The 15543-nt window shown below is 50.3% G+C and overlaps 1 protein-coding gene across 2 annotated transcripts in view; it reads right to left on the minus strand.

Annotated features, from left to right (window-relative positions):
* LRRCC1 (leucine rich repeat and coiled-coil centrosomal protein 1) overlaps positions 1–15543 on the minus strand; it is a 63817-nt gene that overhangs the window by 10853 nt on the left and 37421 nt on the right. For both annotated transcript variants that reach the window (XM_078613781.1, XM_078613780.1), the window contains exons 11-16: positions 14494–14698; positions 13563–13702; positions 8887–9088; positions 7393–7578; positions 4740–4914; positions 3827–3990 (exon numbers count right to left, since the gene is read on the minus strand). In XM_078613781.1, the coding sequence (XP_078469907.1) occupies positions 3827–3990; positions 4740–4914; positions 7393–7578; positions 8887–9088; positions 13563–13702; positions 14494–14698 (1072 nt within the window). The remainder of the gene's footprint in view (positions 1–3826; positions 3991–4739; positions 4915–7392; positions 7579–8886; positions 9089–13562; positions 13703–14493; positions 14699–15543) is intronic.

Below are 15543 nucleotides of genomic sequence, written 5' to 3' on the forward strand. Positions count from 1 at the left end.
GCTAACGACGTCAGGCACATCACTAATGACTGCACAATAAAACTCCCACCCTCGCCTTCACATCCAATTTCTCTTAGCAATTAATATAGATAAAATCCCAGCTCTGAGAATTAAAAAAATATCACGTTTCACTGTCATGCAATTCCAAACGAATTAGCACAGCAGAAAGACAACTGGGCACTGGGACTCTTGTTGTTGTGTTGCTGCCTTGCCCAAGCTTGCATTATGTGTGGGAAAAATCGGCAGGAATGCATGTGCTTGTGCGATTTGTACTCGCGTAATTTATTTATTGAAAGGCTTTATTTATTTTTCGTGACCTGCTCACGACGGGATGATGAGCTCCCAGCAGGTTCGAGTGGAGTGGGGGGGGGGGCTGCTTTTATCTCCTGGTACGCGCCGCGCCACCATTACGCACCAGATGCCGTGTCTTTCATGCTCACGACGAGTGCAGCGTCGCGGCTGTCGCAGGGGCGGCGCGCCGAGCAGAGAGACCCAGAGGCTGTCGCAACGTATGCACGGATGTGTGTATGTATGCACGGATGTGTGTATGTATGCACGGATGTGTGTATGTATGCACGTGTGTTGAACTTCTTTCGCAGCGTATGTAGCCAACCGTGTCAATCGGAGGTGCGGGGGAAGAACAACAAAATGAACACAAAAATGCAGCTCTAAAGAAATGAGTTTGTCAAGCTGGATGATATCCAAGTGCACAGCTCCAGTGGCTTCCTAATATCAGAAGGAAGAGCTTTCCAGACGGCCGCAGAAGCGCATCCGAAAGTGCACGATGCGGTGGCCGTCTTTGTTCGATGGCCGGTCAAAATCCGCTGCTGCGAGGATGACCGTAGTTAGCGTGGTGGTTTACACTCCGTGACGAGATCAGCGAGGCGTTGTGGTTCATTTGCGGTGAGAAATTTGTGTGCAACGAGCGCGGCCTTCTCACGTGTTCGTTCAGCAGCCAACGCAGCTCGGCGAGCACTGGACAGACACGGTCGGATCTTGCAGCGCCCCGTCACGGCACGCGGCTGAAGCGACGAGGGGATCAGCTCTAGCCGAGGCAATCGCGCGGTTCTACCGCGAGCAATTACTTTTGCCTTCTATTTTAAATGCTGGTTATTCCAGTTTCAGAAAAGTCACTTGATTTTTCATTTGAGCGAAGGCTTTAGAAAGCATGAAAGCGTTTTTCAAGCGTTGTTTATCCACGCATTGCTATCACAACGACAGACGATTACTGCCGACTGATTATCGCCAGTGTTGTGATAATGCTGCCACAGGGGTGAAATGGTGAGCGCACCGAGCTTGCGATTCAGAGGTTTGCCAGTTCGATCTTCCAAAATAGTGGTGCAGGTTCATTTAAATTTCAATTTAAAGCTTTCGTGACTGCAGGGATTCATCTTCTTGGTTCTTTTGGTGAAGTCACGAAGAAAGGGAAATAATAAAATAATAAAAATAAAACATAATAAAATAATTCTCACGACTTTTCATTTAGACGCTGTCTTCCCGACAGACCTGTTCTTCACCTGAGGACAGCTGCTTGCATTGTGGCCGAAACGTCGTGAAAATATTTTTATTATGTTTTATTTTTATTATTTTATTATTTCCCTTCTACGTGACTTTACCGAGAGAACCAAGAAGACAGGTTCATTTAATCACCCCTCACCTCTGTTCACCCAGCAGTATAAATGGGTAACACCATAGTTTATCTATTATAAGGCTGCGTGTGGCTATTCCCAACTCGCACTCAGAAGTCTGGCCAATGCAGAATAAATAATAAAACTAAATTGAAAAAATCCCCCTAAACAGGGCTCCCCCCCAGAGTTTTCTCGAGTAGAGGCCCTTCTGTCAGCACTGTATAAATTCACGACCATATATATCTTAAATAACAGACACATTGTAGTGCATTGTTTTAAATGCAAAGCAGTACAACTGGCAGGTATGGATGCGAGTGTACAGTTTCAAATTAACGAAGCTACGATAAAACGTTTAACCTTGTGCTTCATGAAATACGGCGCCTAATGACGAATGATGCCATCAAAAGCCTGCGCTCATAGTTTCCCGAGACAGCGCAATGCGAGGAGAAATTAACCCTTTCCGAGACATCTGCAAGTTGCAGCGTGGGTCCTGTTCACAGCTGAATCTCACAACGTGTGAGCGTTTCAGCGTTAATTTTACAGGTAGGAACAACAGTTCCACACTGCCCACCAGGGATTATTTGTCTGTCGTGCATAGCCCCTCCCAAACATGTACGCTCCCGGATTGGTTGAAGCGCGTCACGTGACCGCGAGCTCTCTGTCGTGTACGAATGCGCTGTCCAACCAAGTTCCTACCTGCCCACTCCGAAGGAACGTGTTATTTAGAGAGGCGTAGCGCCGATGTTTTTGAAGACACTGCACTCACCGCAGAGAACCGTAGCGGCACGACTGCATTGTATGACAACTGTGCCACACACCTTCACCGCATGGCCTTGTGGGAGCCGCGGTACCAATAATGCTAGAGATTTTTTTGGATTACGTTCCAATGACGTACATATATATCATCGGAACAGGAAAGGGTTAAATGAACCTTTATTTATACACCGCCTGACACCAGCCAATACGTTACCAAGGCCCGTTTAGATCATGAGGGTGTTTTAATAAAATGGGAATAAAATGAAGAGCGGTGATTCTAGCAATCGCACAAAAACAAAGATCCCACGTATAGCCTGTAACAAGCAAGTGCTGTTGTGAGCACCTATGAAGGCCGGCACAGCCCACGAGGGGGGTAAGCTGCCAACACCACACCCGGCCGCCTTTGTCTCCCTAGTGGTGATGTCTACACACCGCACCAGGTACTCATTTGAGGCTGAGTCGACCTAGCGGAAGCCCAGGACCGGTTCAGATAATCGTCACTGGTGTTGGCTGCGAGCGGGAATCGAACCCGGGTCGCCGGGTTCGTAGCGCAGCGCGCTAACCGCTACCCTGCCACACGTGCACACACGTAGTCTTTTCTCACCATGAAAAAATTATCTACATATAAGGTGTCAGTTCTGATAAAATACCGAGCAGCGTCTCTGCAATTGGCACTGCCGGCACACAGGATTAGGAGATAAATTACAGATAAATTAAAACCGGCTTTCATTGGGCCTGCAAAGAGTGTTTTAGACCCCAATACGTCATGCACACCCCGCTACAATTACAGTAATTTAAATCTGCACTAAATTTGACAAAAGGCTGCGACTGACATTCAGTGGTGGGGGTGCTAATCGAAGCCTTAGGGTCCCCCCCCCAAGCGGCTCAAGGCGTCTCCACGATTCACAAAATGAAAAAAAACCAGGTGAACTAAATATCAGCTTGAATACATATGACAACAGAAAAAAAAGAGTTGATTAACATAAACACATTAATATCTCTCACCGTTATCTTCTCTCATCAAACTCTCTTCCGTCATCTCATGTAGGAGCTTATACAGGGGGGCGCTTCAAAAAAATGTGAACACTTCCGAGAATTTGTAACACCACGAAAAATGTACCCTCCGAGCTCTGGAGACCACCTGGAGAAGATTCCAGGCACGCGTTGACAACGATGGCGAACAAGTAGAGACTCTGACTTTTTGAAGCTATTAACGTTACATTTGTTATCATGTTACAGTGTGCTATTATCCGTTCTTTTGCCATTAAAAACGATAGTCCCATATAAGTGTTATAGGGGGGAGGTGGGGAGAGGTGGGGAAGGTGGGGAGGGGGGCAGAGCCCTCAAAAGTGCCGGCACCACCGCTGCCAGCACGCGCGACGGAACGACGACCGCTAGCGGCTCAGATTTGGGGGGGGGGGGGGGGGGGTGGGGGGCCTTGCCTCCTTGAGCTTGCGGATTGTCTCCGTCTGGTCGTCCAGGATCTTGGTCTTAATCTTGAGGGCGTCCGCGTCGCGCTCCGCTTGCTTGCGCAGAGAATCCGCCTCGGCCTGGAGCGACTCAATCCTCGCCTCCATCCGCCCGCGGTCCTGGGAGAGCGCCGCTCCTGGAACATTCAACAACAAACGTGGTCAATGTAATCATCATCGTCGTCGTCGTCATCAGCATCAGCTTTGATCGACTGAGTTCTGGTTGAAGGTATCCCGCCATGTTGACGCCAAGCGGCGTCAACATGGCGACGAGATGTGAACCACCTCGCCTGGTATACAGGAGGTCGTGGGTTTGATCCCGACCCTGATGCCTGCTGTTTATTTGGAGTTGGGATGTTCTCCCCGTGATTGTGTGTATTTTTCTCCAGGTCCTCCGGTTTTTCGCTCCACATTTATAAACATGCGTTTAGAGTATCATTTTCCACACAATGGGCCACATTGTTGAGCTATCATTTTGTAGCCAGGTCGCTTCTGAAAATGGGCTGTATAGGCTCAGTGGGCCTTACCTGAAATAGTTCAGTTTAATAGTTTATCTTCTTGGTTCTTTCGGTAAAGTCACGTAGAAGGGAAATAATAAAAATAAAACATAATAAAATAATTCTCACGACGTTTCGGCCACAACGCAAGCAGCCGTCCTCAGGTGAAGACGCTGTCTCCCCAACAGATCTGGTCTTCACCTGAGGACGGCTGCTTGCATTGTGGCCGAAACGTCGTGAGAATTATTTTAGTATGTTTTATTTTTATTATTTTATTACTTCCCTTCTACGTGACTTTACCGAAAGAACCAAGAAGATGAATCCCTGCAGTCACGAAAGCTTTAAATCGAAATTGAATAGTTTAGTTTAGAGTTTCACACGGCCCGAACCTTGCTGCGCCAGCTCATGACCCCAGGCGTGCCGCTCGCTCCGCAGTCCGTCCGCCACGGACTCCAGCGCCTTGAGTTGTGACACGAGGTGCGACTTCTCCTTGCGTAGCAACTCCAGCTGCACCGTCCTCTGCTTGTCCTCCTCCGCCGCCCCGTCCAGCGCCTGCGCCTGCCTCTGCGTGACGCACGGCACGGCCACAGCGACAGTGCGCGGGCAGATTGAAAGTCGGGAGACGCAAGCCGCGATTGATTGGGTGAGAATTTTGAAAACTTTCCGGGCTAAAGGTTGAAAGGGTTCGAGTTGACTCTCCGTCCGTAGCGGGGTAGTACTACATGGCGGGGGATGGGGGAGCTGATGTACCATCGAGGCAACCCATCGGACTGACCGACAAACATAACTACAACACAGTGCAACACAACACGAAATATGTAGAGTTAGTGATTTTAGTTTTGGTTGGTCCGTATAATAAAACACAAACACACAGTATACTACACACGGTAATAGGATTACTTATTTTTTTCTTACGTATATTTGTAACGCATTTTGCAGCTTTCCAGACTTTCAGCTATGAAACAGACCAAGGTTCCCCCCCTCCCCCTCCCACCCACTATTGCTGCGGCTAGCCGGGTAAATAAAAAAAAGAATGTAATTACGCTAACAACATCAACAGAGGACGTGCGAGCCGGCGATTTGAACGCGTGACCTGCGGGTCGCGGAGCGAGGCGTTGATCGCAAGCCGCTAGGGGGGGGTGGGGATCCAATTTCACCGGCTGCGGATTACAGGTGTGCGCGCGTGCGCACGCTCACCGAAATTTGGTGTTCTTTTTTTCCCTTCCCATTCCTGTATTTTTGTCAACTGGGACACGAACGGGCTGCGCACGCAAACAGAGACATTGTACGCGGTATTTTACAACCTCCGTAATTAAAAAAAAATCGTTGGCCATTACCAAGGCGCGGGCTACGTGCTGTTTGCATCAATGCGATAAATGAAAATTGCCCAGTCTGTTGACCTATAAAATGTTTAAGGGTGAGTGGGGGGGAAGAATAAGTGAAAATGTAAGTCTTGGACATTCACAAAAGAGTTACAAAAAATACTGCTGGTCTTAACAAAAAGTCTGGGTAGTCACAGCAGTCTACCGAGCAATGCAGTAGAATTTAAAGATTTCACTTCCGAGTGTCTCAGTGCGCCGAGTCGGCACTGCCGGGAGCCTGCAAATGAAAACTCGGCAACTGATTGTGCAATGAATGGACGGCCACAGCTCAGTCTGATTGGAATGAGAGAAACAGCTCAAAATCACGGCAAGTGAGTGCGGATTATTGCCAATTGACAGGGCACCAACAGTAATAGATCTGACGTCATCGTCCGGAGCCATTATCTCGCACAAGGTGTGTACGTGCTGCTACCTGCGCGGGTCGCAAATGGAATTTTTTTTTTCTTTCCTTCGTGACACGACGCCAGTAAGCAAAGGTGACGCGTAATTTCAAAACGAAGGCGAAAATAAAAAAAATGAAAGAAAACAATAGAAAACTAAAAAATCCACTTCCATTAGCGAAATCATCCAGCACTCGCATTTGCCAGCACCCACACCAAGAACGCCCTCCCCCGCAACGCTTTACAGAATGATTTATCGTTTTCCAATGCGCATCGTCGCCCATCGGCTGCGCACTTCTGCCTGCTCGCTGCAAAGACGTCGTGGCTGCTTCTCTTTGCGCAACGATTGACCGGGGATGGTGGTGGCTTCATGGTGAGCCCCTCGCTGAGTACGCCAGCCGGTGTGTGTTTGTGTGTGTGTCGGTGTATGTGTGTGTGTCGGTGTTTGTGTGTGTATCGGTGTATGTGTGTGCGTCGGTGTTTGTGTGTGTGTCGGTGTCTGTGTGTGTCGGTGTATGTGTGTGTGTCGGTGTATGTGTGTGTGTAGGTGTGTGTGTGTGTGTCGGTGTTTGTGTGTGTGTCGGTGTATGTGTGTGTCGGTGTCTGTGTGTGTGTAGGTGTGTGTGTGTCTGTGTGTGTGTCGGTGTCTGTGTGTGTGCATGTCTGTGAGCGTGGGAAGCTGTAGTGCAGCGGTTAGCGCACTGTGCTATGAACCGGTGACACGAGTTTGAATTGACCCCGAGCATTTCTTTCCTTTTCATATTAATTTCTGTTTTAACTCAACCTTACTTAAAACAATATTAAGTTTTAGAGAATTAAATGGGGGTCACAAGACACATTCACCACCCTGTACAAATGCACACTTCACAACGTACAACAACGCACAAGCTGAAGAATTAAACGGTGAATGGTTCGAGGAACGCGATCGCTCTCTGAATGTTTTCGCGCATCAATAAAAACACCGCAAAAGGGGCCCACCTCCCCCAAATTTTCTGCCGCGCATTCAGCAAATCGGCACACAACAAAACCCAAAACGACAACAAGAACAACGCCCGGACCTCCGTCAGCCACCGAGCGGTGAAACTGCTCATCAGCTTCCTCCAGCACATATAAATATTCATGTTCTGAATTCCTCACACAATGAAGCCTTCTGGTGTATCCAACAATGAACGCACCGTGGCACTACGGACGCACCACTTACCGCGCGCGCGCCCGGCGCAAGCGTTCCGCGGACCAACCTGTGGTGGATGCGCGTCAACACGATCCCTTCGCTCACGCACCTTGATGAGCGCACCCGCCTCCTGCCTTGCCCTGGCGAGCTCCGACAGCCGCCCCTTCTGCTCCTTGACCATGACCGTGAGCTCCCGCACGAGCGTGGCGGAACGCCGCTCCTTGTCGCGCGTCGCCGCCAGCTCCGCCGTCTGCTGCGCCAGCTCGTTGGCCGCGCGATCGAACGCGAGCTTCACCTGCCGCCCAGAGTCACGGGGGCCGCGTCACCTCTCCCGCCGAGCTTCAGCCTCGATTCTCTTCGCTAATTAACGTGCCCAGGCCAGTGAAGCTCACGCACGTTGGGGTTAGCTGCCAGGCACGGTCATCGATAGAAGATCCACGATTATGCTTGCAGTACACCTGGGTGCCACGGTGGCGAGATGTTCACCACCTCTCCCGGTATACAGGAGGTTGGAGGTTCGATCCCGACCCTGACCCGTCTTTATATTTGGAGTGTGCATGCCTCTCTCACCGTGATCGTTTGGATTTTTCTCCGGGACCTCCGGTTTTTCCCTCACCATTTAGAAACGTGCGTTAAAAATAGTAATTGGCTGCAATCAATTTTCACGTAATAAGCCACTTTTTTGAGCTGTCATTTGAGGACAGGTGGTTTCTTAAATAGAGCTACGTAGCTCAGTGGGCCTTACTTGGGAAAATAAAAAAACACTAACACCTACAGCTCTTATGTCAATCCACTGCCGGATGAAAGCCCATCGCCACACCGTGCGGGTCACGGGGGTGACTTGGACATACTTCACCACACTGGTCACAGTGCGGGTCGATGAAGGTGGGGAACGTAAACATTGGACTGGAGCACATTACGGTATCACAGTGGTTATTGCCACACTGCCCATAGCTGGAAATGCAGCCCTGTAGCAGCCTACAGCACCTGTTTCATATATGGCGGGCATCCATTCAAGGCACTATCCAGGCTCAAAGCCTGCTTAGCTTCCGAGATTCAACAAAATCACCTGCATTATGGGTAATTTGATCATAAGCATACAGCAAACTGTGTGTGTGCATGACTCTACAATGTATGTAAATTATGTGAAAATGCTATGTTAATATCCCGTTTAGGCTAACAGAGCATCCGTAAGTGCTGGATCTCAAGCACATGCCATCGTGGGTGGCTCCCATAACTCGACTGTGTCTCTGCCAACTAAATCCCTCGTAAAGCCTTACCAGACTGTTGGGGCAAGTGCTGTTAGCGAGCACCGAAAAATGCCGGCTAGGCACACGAGGGGGTGGGTGGCCAGCACCACGCCACCCCCTCCTTTATCTCTCGAGCGGCGATGTTTACACACCGTACTAGGTACTTATTTGAGGCCGAGTCGACCTAGGGGAGGCCTAGGACTGGTTCAGATATAATCGGCACTGGGGTCCATGAGTGGGAATCGAACTCGGGTCCCTGGGTTCATATCACAGAACGCTAACCGCTACACTACCGCTCACCTGTCAGGCCCACGTACGCACCCACGCACGCACACGTGCGAACACACACGCACCTCCTGATAGCGCGTAGCCTCGATTGACAAGGCTGCCCGAAACTCATCCTCCAGATGGGCGTACTGCAGCGTGAGGGCCTCCACTCTGTCCTGGTGGACACGCAGCGTCTCCGCGTGCTGCTCCTCCAAGCGGGCCCGCTCGCGGTCCAACGCCTGCTTGAACTCCGGGCCGTCGAGTGGCACGCGGCTCTCTATCGCTTTTCTGGAGGGCGGCAGACGAAGTGGCGGTGAGATGTCGGCCAGGAACGTGAGATATGGCAACGGCGTGGGAAGGCTGTCTTCACTTTGTGATACTGGACATCTGTGAAACGACTGGACATACCTTTATAGCTCATCGAATTCCTCCATTTCAATATATATTCCGATTTTTATTCTAATCGGTGGACAGATCATGCCTGACGATGATGACGTGCTCATGTCAACATGCAACAAGGCTACATGCGCATTTGTAACTCTTGCAGAGCTGTGAGCCGTCACTCTGTGTTAGAGAAATTGCCCGCAGAGGGTGATATCACGGAATAATTCCTGAGATCCCTTTAAGTGGCCTATTGCCCAAGTGCTGCACATTCTCACACGCCCTGCTGTCGCGATGTGCATTGCACGGAAGTGAAACCTCGATTTTATTTTAAATACACAGAATTAGATCTTTTTCAACGTTAAATGAAAACTCAATTTAATACCATCGGGATTTTTTTCACGCAGATGTTAGTGGGACGATCAACGACCTACTGAAGAAATATTTAAACGAGACTTCTGAAAAATCCCCAATTTGCCATTTTATCATTTGCACAGTAAAGACGTACGCTTTGCAAAACCCTGCCAATAGATTGTCACATGAGGCTCGAATGGATATTTCTCATTCGCAGAACTATTATTTTGCAAAATCGATTATGGTTTTCGTGAACAGTCATTGATGAATGACCCCGAGCTACCATCTTGCGACATTTGAGAATCCAGTTTAAAATCGCGGTTGGCCGAATCCTGAATTCGACGCCAGGATCTCAGCGCCGTTGGCCGCTTGGTGAGTTCTGTGGGCAACTGCGTAAGAAATTCCCCCCAGTTTTACCATGTTTAGTGGTTGTTTCCCTGTCACAGGTTGATTCACAAACCGTACCTCTCCATAACAAAGGCTCACCCTCTTAAGCCTCACCTTACCATATTAATAAAAAGTATGCGGCCCTTGCCCCACCACCTTCTCCAACCATTATATAAACGGAGTGGTAGCTCCTGCAATCTCTCATTTACTTGATACAGCTGTCGTGGCTGTGACGGTCCCACCTGAGGACGGAAGCTTGTGTTGCCTCCGAAACGTCGTGATTTTTATTTTATTTTATTTTACTTTTTTTATGTTTTACCTACGTGACTTTACCGAAAAAACCTAAGAATATGAATCCTTGCAGTCACGAAAGCTTCAAATCTAGAATTAAATTCCCCCAAGTTCTCACGAACAAAATGTCAAGCAACCAACCACTGACCTCCGAGCCAGCTGGCCACATCTGGAGATGTGGTTTACAAGACAGCGCTGGTGGTTACCAGCGATACGGTGAGCTGAGAGAGAGCGTGACAGCAGCAACAAGGGCGACGGCGTCTATAACGGTTAAGTCTGAAGTTGAATGCACACCTCGAACTGCCGGCAGGGTCATCATTTTAATTGCACCAGCAGGATGTGACATCCACCCATTCACATGGGCTCACGGGCTCGAACAAGATAGGGAATGTACGCCCCGCTGCAAAGAAGCGTGTGTTATCCTGCAAGGTTTATGCAGGCACCTTGGGATGCGCAATATCGCACGGACAAGCTCTGGGCCACTTCTCCATGCAGGGCCGCTGCTGCTGCTGCTCCCGATATTGGGTTTTAAATTGAAAACAGCAGAGCACGATGATTTCAGCAGCGTTATCAGGGGGCAAAAAGGAACAAAATAAAGCTGCCATTGCAGTAGCTAGATTTCGTGATTTATTTATTCTTTTTTGCTTTTGCACAGGCCACATCGCGTTCGCGCACGCTCCCAATGACATATTTTAGCATCGGCAAAAGCATTTTTCATTCATATTCGAAAAAGCCGAGCAGTCGCAAAATTAAGATAATTATTTTTTCACTGATATTTTAATAGGCATCTCCAGACAGTGACTGAAAATCAGCAGGAGAAATTGAAGCGGGGCCGGGTAGGAGGCACTTGAATCACGACTCGGCGCTTTCACCATGCCATCCACGTTCACGAGTTGGGGGGGGGGGGGGGTCCCAGCAGTATTCTTAAACCTTTCCCCGTTTCCGAGATCGTCTGCAAGTTGCAGTTCCCCGTTCGCTGCTGAATCTTGGAACGCACGAGCGGCTCAGCGATAATTTTATTCAGAGAGACGTAGCGCCGTTGTTTTTGAAGACATTGTACTCTTGCCGCAGAGAACCGTAGCGATACGACCGCAACTCTATGATCTCCTTTCTCGTTAACGATGACGGAGTGTACTCTTTGGTTCTTTCGGTAAAGTCACGTAGGTATAAAAAAAAAAAATCACGACGTTTCGGGCGCAACACAAGCGTCCGTCATCAGGTGGGTCAACCACAGCAAGAAACAATTGCTGAAGTGGGCCCACTTGTGTTGTGCCTAAAACGTCGTGATTTAATTTATTTGATTTTCTACCTATGTGACTTTACCGAAAGAACCAAAGAGTATGGATCCCTGCAGTCACGAAAACTTCAAATCTAGATTGATGACAGAGTGGGTTACATCATGTACATCATCGGCAACGGGAAAGGGTTAAGAGGCCGTCAGCTCATACATGTGGAATTTCCGCGCGAGAAATTGCACGACCACCGAGCCGTGCCATGGCAATGGGCTCGTTCCGTGCGAGGTACCCCGTTTGCTTGCGTCTCCCAACAATGGTGACCGCGTGCACGCGCGCGGCACGGTTTGTCGATCCGCTGCCGGATGAGGGCCGAACCCCGCCGTGCGGGTCAGTGTAGGACGTTTAACCATCCTGCACCATGCTGGTCAGTGCAGGTTGTCGAAGGTGGGGGAGCATAGACGTGGGAGCAAGCGAGTAATGTACAATTATTAATTTTGCTGAACTGCCCTCTGCTCAAAACGTACCTCAGCAGCAGCCTACAATGCCTACTTTATAATGTAAATGGAAATTTATATTTAAAGCTTTCGTTATTGCAGGGATTCGTAATCTTGGTTCTTTCGGTAAAGTCACGTAGAAGGGAAATAATAAAATGAAAAAAATTAGCGTCCTAATTTAGGACGCTGTCTTTCCGACAGCTCTGTTTCTTCACCTGAGGACGGCTGCTTGCGTTGTGGCCGAAACGTCGTAAGAATTTTATTGTATTACGTAATATTATTATTATTTTATTATTTCTCTTCTACGTGACTTTACCGAAAAAACCAAGAATATGTCAACGAAAATGTTGATTTTACCAGGTAAGGCCCACTGAGCTATGAAGCTCATTTTCAGAAGCCACCTGGCCACAAATGATAGCTCAACAAAGTGACTTATCTCGTGGAAACTGAGAGCAGCCGAATACTCTAAACTCATGTTTCTAAACGTGGCCGGAAAAACCGTAAAAACCGGAGGACCCGGAGAAAATATTCACGCAACCACGTGGAGAACATGCGTCAGCGTCAGGATCGAACCTGTACACCAGGAGAGGTAGTTAACTTCTCGCCACCGCGGCGCCCCTACGCATGGGGGCCACCAATCCAATCCAAGCACGAATCAAAAATTCTGCTTGGCGTCCGAGATCCGACGAGATCGGGTGAGCGCATTCAGGATGATTTGATCATGACAGGTCGCTCCTTCGCCATGCAGTCTGGAACACCCCCACCCCCTGCCTATCTGCGCACAGCTGACTTTGTCCATTAGTCTGCAAGACCAGACTAATGGCCTTGCATCTATTCTCCTAATTAAGTTTATCTTTCGTCTTATCGTGAAAGAAATGCGTTGCATAGTTATTCCATGCACACAACCGCGCCACGGCATACAATGCACTTAACCCTTTCCCGTTCCGAGACGTCTGAAAGTTGCAGGGTGGGTTCCCGTTCAACGCCGTTTGTAAATTTATTTAGAGATGCGTAGCGCCGTTTGTTTTTAAAGACTATGTACTCACCGCAGAGAACTGCAGCGACACGACCGCACTTTATGAAAGCTAGCGCCAAAGTGTGCCACACGCTTCTCGCATGGCCTTGTGGCAGTCTCAGTAGGTCGGTCTCCCGGCCTGAACATGTACCGATAAAGTTATTTTATTTTATAAGGACTGATGGCGTACACGTGCGACATTGGAATGGGAAAGGGTTAACGAGCTCGCATCGCTCTCATCTCCTCCTTTGTCTCGCCGTTGTCATTTAAAATGTATCTTGTGAATGTAGCAATAACCAAAACTGTATCGGACAGCACTGCCAATCAAGATTATTGTGGTGGGTGTGATGGCGAGTTTGCTGTTACTGCTGCTGCTGATGATAATAACTGTGCCGCTCCCCTGTACCACCCCCCCACCCCCGTGGCGCTCCCCTGTCCCCACTGTCCCCCCCCCCGTGTACCACCCCCCCCCCCCTGTGCCGCTCCCCCTCGTGTGCCGCTCCCGTACCACACACCGTGCCGCATCCTTGCCGCCCCCATCCGCCACCCTCCTGCGTCAAGCCCGTGCCGCAGCGTCCCCCCCCCCCCCCCCCGGAGCCACAAACCGGTGGTCTTGCTCGCGCGCCGCCAGAAGCTCCTGCAGCTGCTGCACCTTGTCCTGCTGCTGGCGCTGCGACGCGCGCAGCAGCTCCGCCTCCCTCTGCACCGCCAGCGCCCGCATCTCCGCCGCCTGCGTCTTCTTCAGCTGCGGACGAGGGGGGTGGGGGGGACACTTCATCGTCTCTAGTCGTCGTCATCATCGTCCTCATCGACATCCATGACCTGTCTTACCGGTGGATCAAAGCAACTCCCGAACCGCCGACGTCTTCGCGGTCTCGCGAACACAACAGTCGATTTGGCTCCGGAGCACACGACCTAATTTTATGGCGCATTGCCGCCTTTGGCTGCCACTCCCGTCATTAGTCTCGTCCACCGGTCACCGTGCCTTTCCGGCGACGCGTCATGCCCAAGTCAGGTTAGCTTTTCGTAACGGTCAATGCAACGTCTCTGACTTGTGTGCGTTCTCTAATCCACGCGTTCCTTTTCCTGTCCCTGGCTGTAATTCCATAAAGCTACGAGATGGCCTGTCGGAGGCAGCGGAGCAAGTGGGGGTGTTGACTTATTTTTACAGCTTCACAAACAAACAGTGCTTTGAGGTGGCCTGTGGAAAACAGCACAGCTGGGCCATTCTGTGCATTATCATCTGCAACGCTAAACAGGCTGCAGGGAATAAAAATGTTTGCTTTGTTTAAACATTAATGTATGCGTTGGGCAATATTGTCGATTCCTCAAGTGGCAGTGTTTTCACTCAGATTTCTGTTTGACGCCAGCGCTGTACTTTGTTAATTTTAAAAAATTTCAAATTTTGATGACCCAGGGTCCCTCTTGCGAGATGACACTTTATCCCCTGGTCTCTGGCGTTGTCACCCGGTTCAAGAAAATAAACTCTAAAACACGACGCGGGCCGGCGCCAAAGCGCTCTCTCGCTCCCCGCACCTCGGCCGTCTGCTGCTGAAGCCTCTGGGCCTGCAGCCCCTCCAGGTTCTGCTCGAGCGAGCGGAGCCGCTTCTGTTGCCGCTCGTCAGCCTGCCGGGCAGCGGCCGCCTCCTGCGCCGAGCTCTCCGCTCTTCCCTGCAGCTCCGCCAGCGAGGCTCGCAGTTTCTCTTTCTCCTCGCGCTCCTTCAGCAAGCCCTGCTGGAGTCTACCAACGCACAGCAGCAACAGCGGCGGCGGTGTCAGCAAGTGGCTCTACGGTGTTTTTTTTCTTTTTCTGACCGCACCGCGCGGTGTTGGGGCGCGGCGTCCGATGTTTAAGCTTACGCGTGCCACGGCGTTTCTTCGGGGAAATTTTATTCGGGCACGTGGAGTGACAGGTGGAGTCGCATCGTAGCAAACAGAAACGCGGGCACAACCCGAAAACGCCGTCGGAGAGCTGTACGGCACGACCGCGAAAATCCGCGCGGCCGTGACGCACGAGGGTTGCACCGACCTGGGAGTTTTCTGTACCAGTCAAACTCGGCGATATTCATGAATAAACACGAACTCAATATTCGGCCGAATATGCTCTCGTGTGAATGTTTCTTCTGAATCCCCCGCCCCCCCCCCCGTCAGCTCTGATGTCCCAGAGTGAATTGTTGGCCCTTAATCATCAGCCACGTCGGCGGTGACACAGCACCTCAATTGCGAACGGGGAGGCAATTCAATTTGCAGGGGAAATAAAAATAAACGGGGCAAGACATCAAGCGCGCTGCGGAACAACAGCCGTTCCGCATTAACCAACACGAGAACGTGCGTCCCTCAATCTTCGGGGACGGCACGAGCCACCCCCCCCCCCACCCTCACCGTTCCCCATTGGCCCGACGGAACGCCCGCGCATGCCGCCGCTCAACTTGCGCAAGTGAAAAGACATCTTATTTACACATCAATTGAGAACGCTGGCCGACACGCAGGGAGGATCGACAGCGTGGATCCCCCGAGGACCCGGGTTGAGAACCCGTGTTGTAATGCAAACCGAGACTCCGCCGTTCACCCTTGACCCCCCCCCCC

Source organism: Lampetra planeri, chromosome 42, assembly GCF_965212315.1.
Source record: "Lampetra planeri chromosome 42, kcLamPlan1.2.h2, whole genome shotgun sequence".
In the NCBI taxonomy this organism is placed as follows: Eukaryota; Metazoa; Chordata; class Hyperoartia; order Petromyzontiformes; family Petromyzontidae; genus Lampetra; species Lampetra planeri.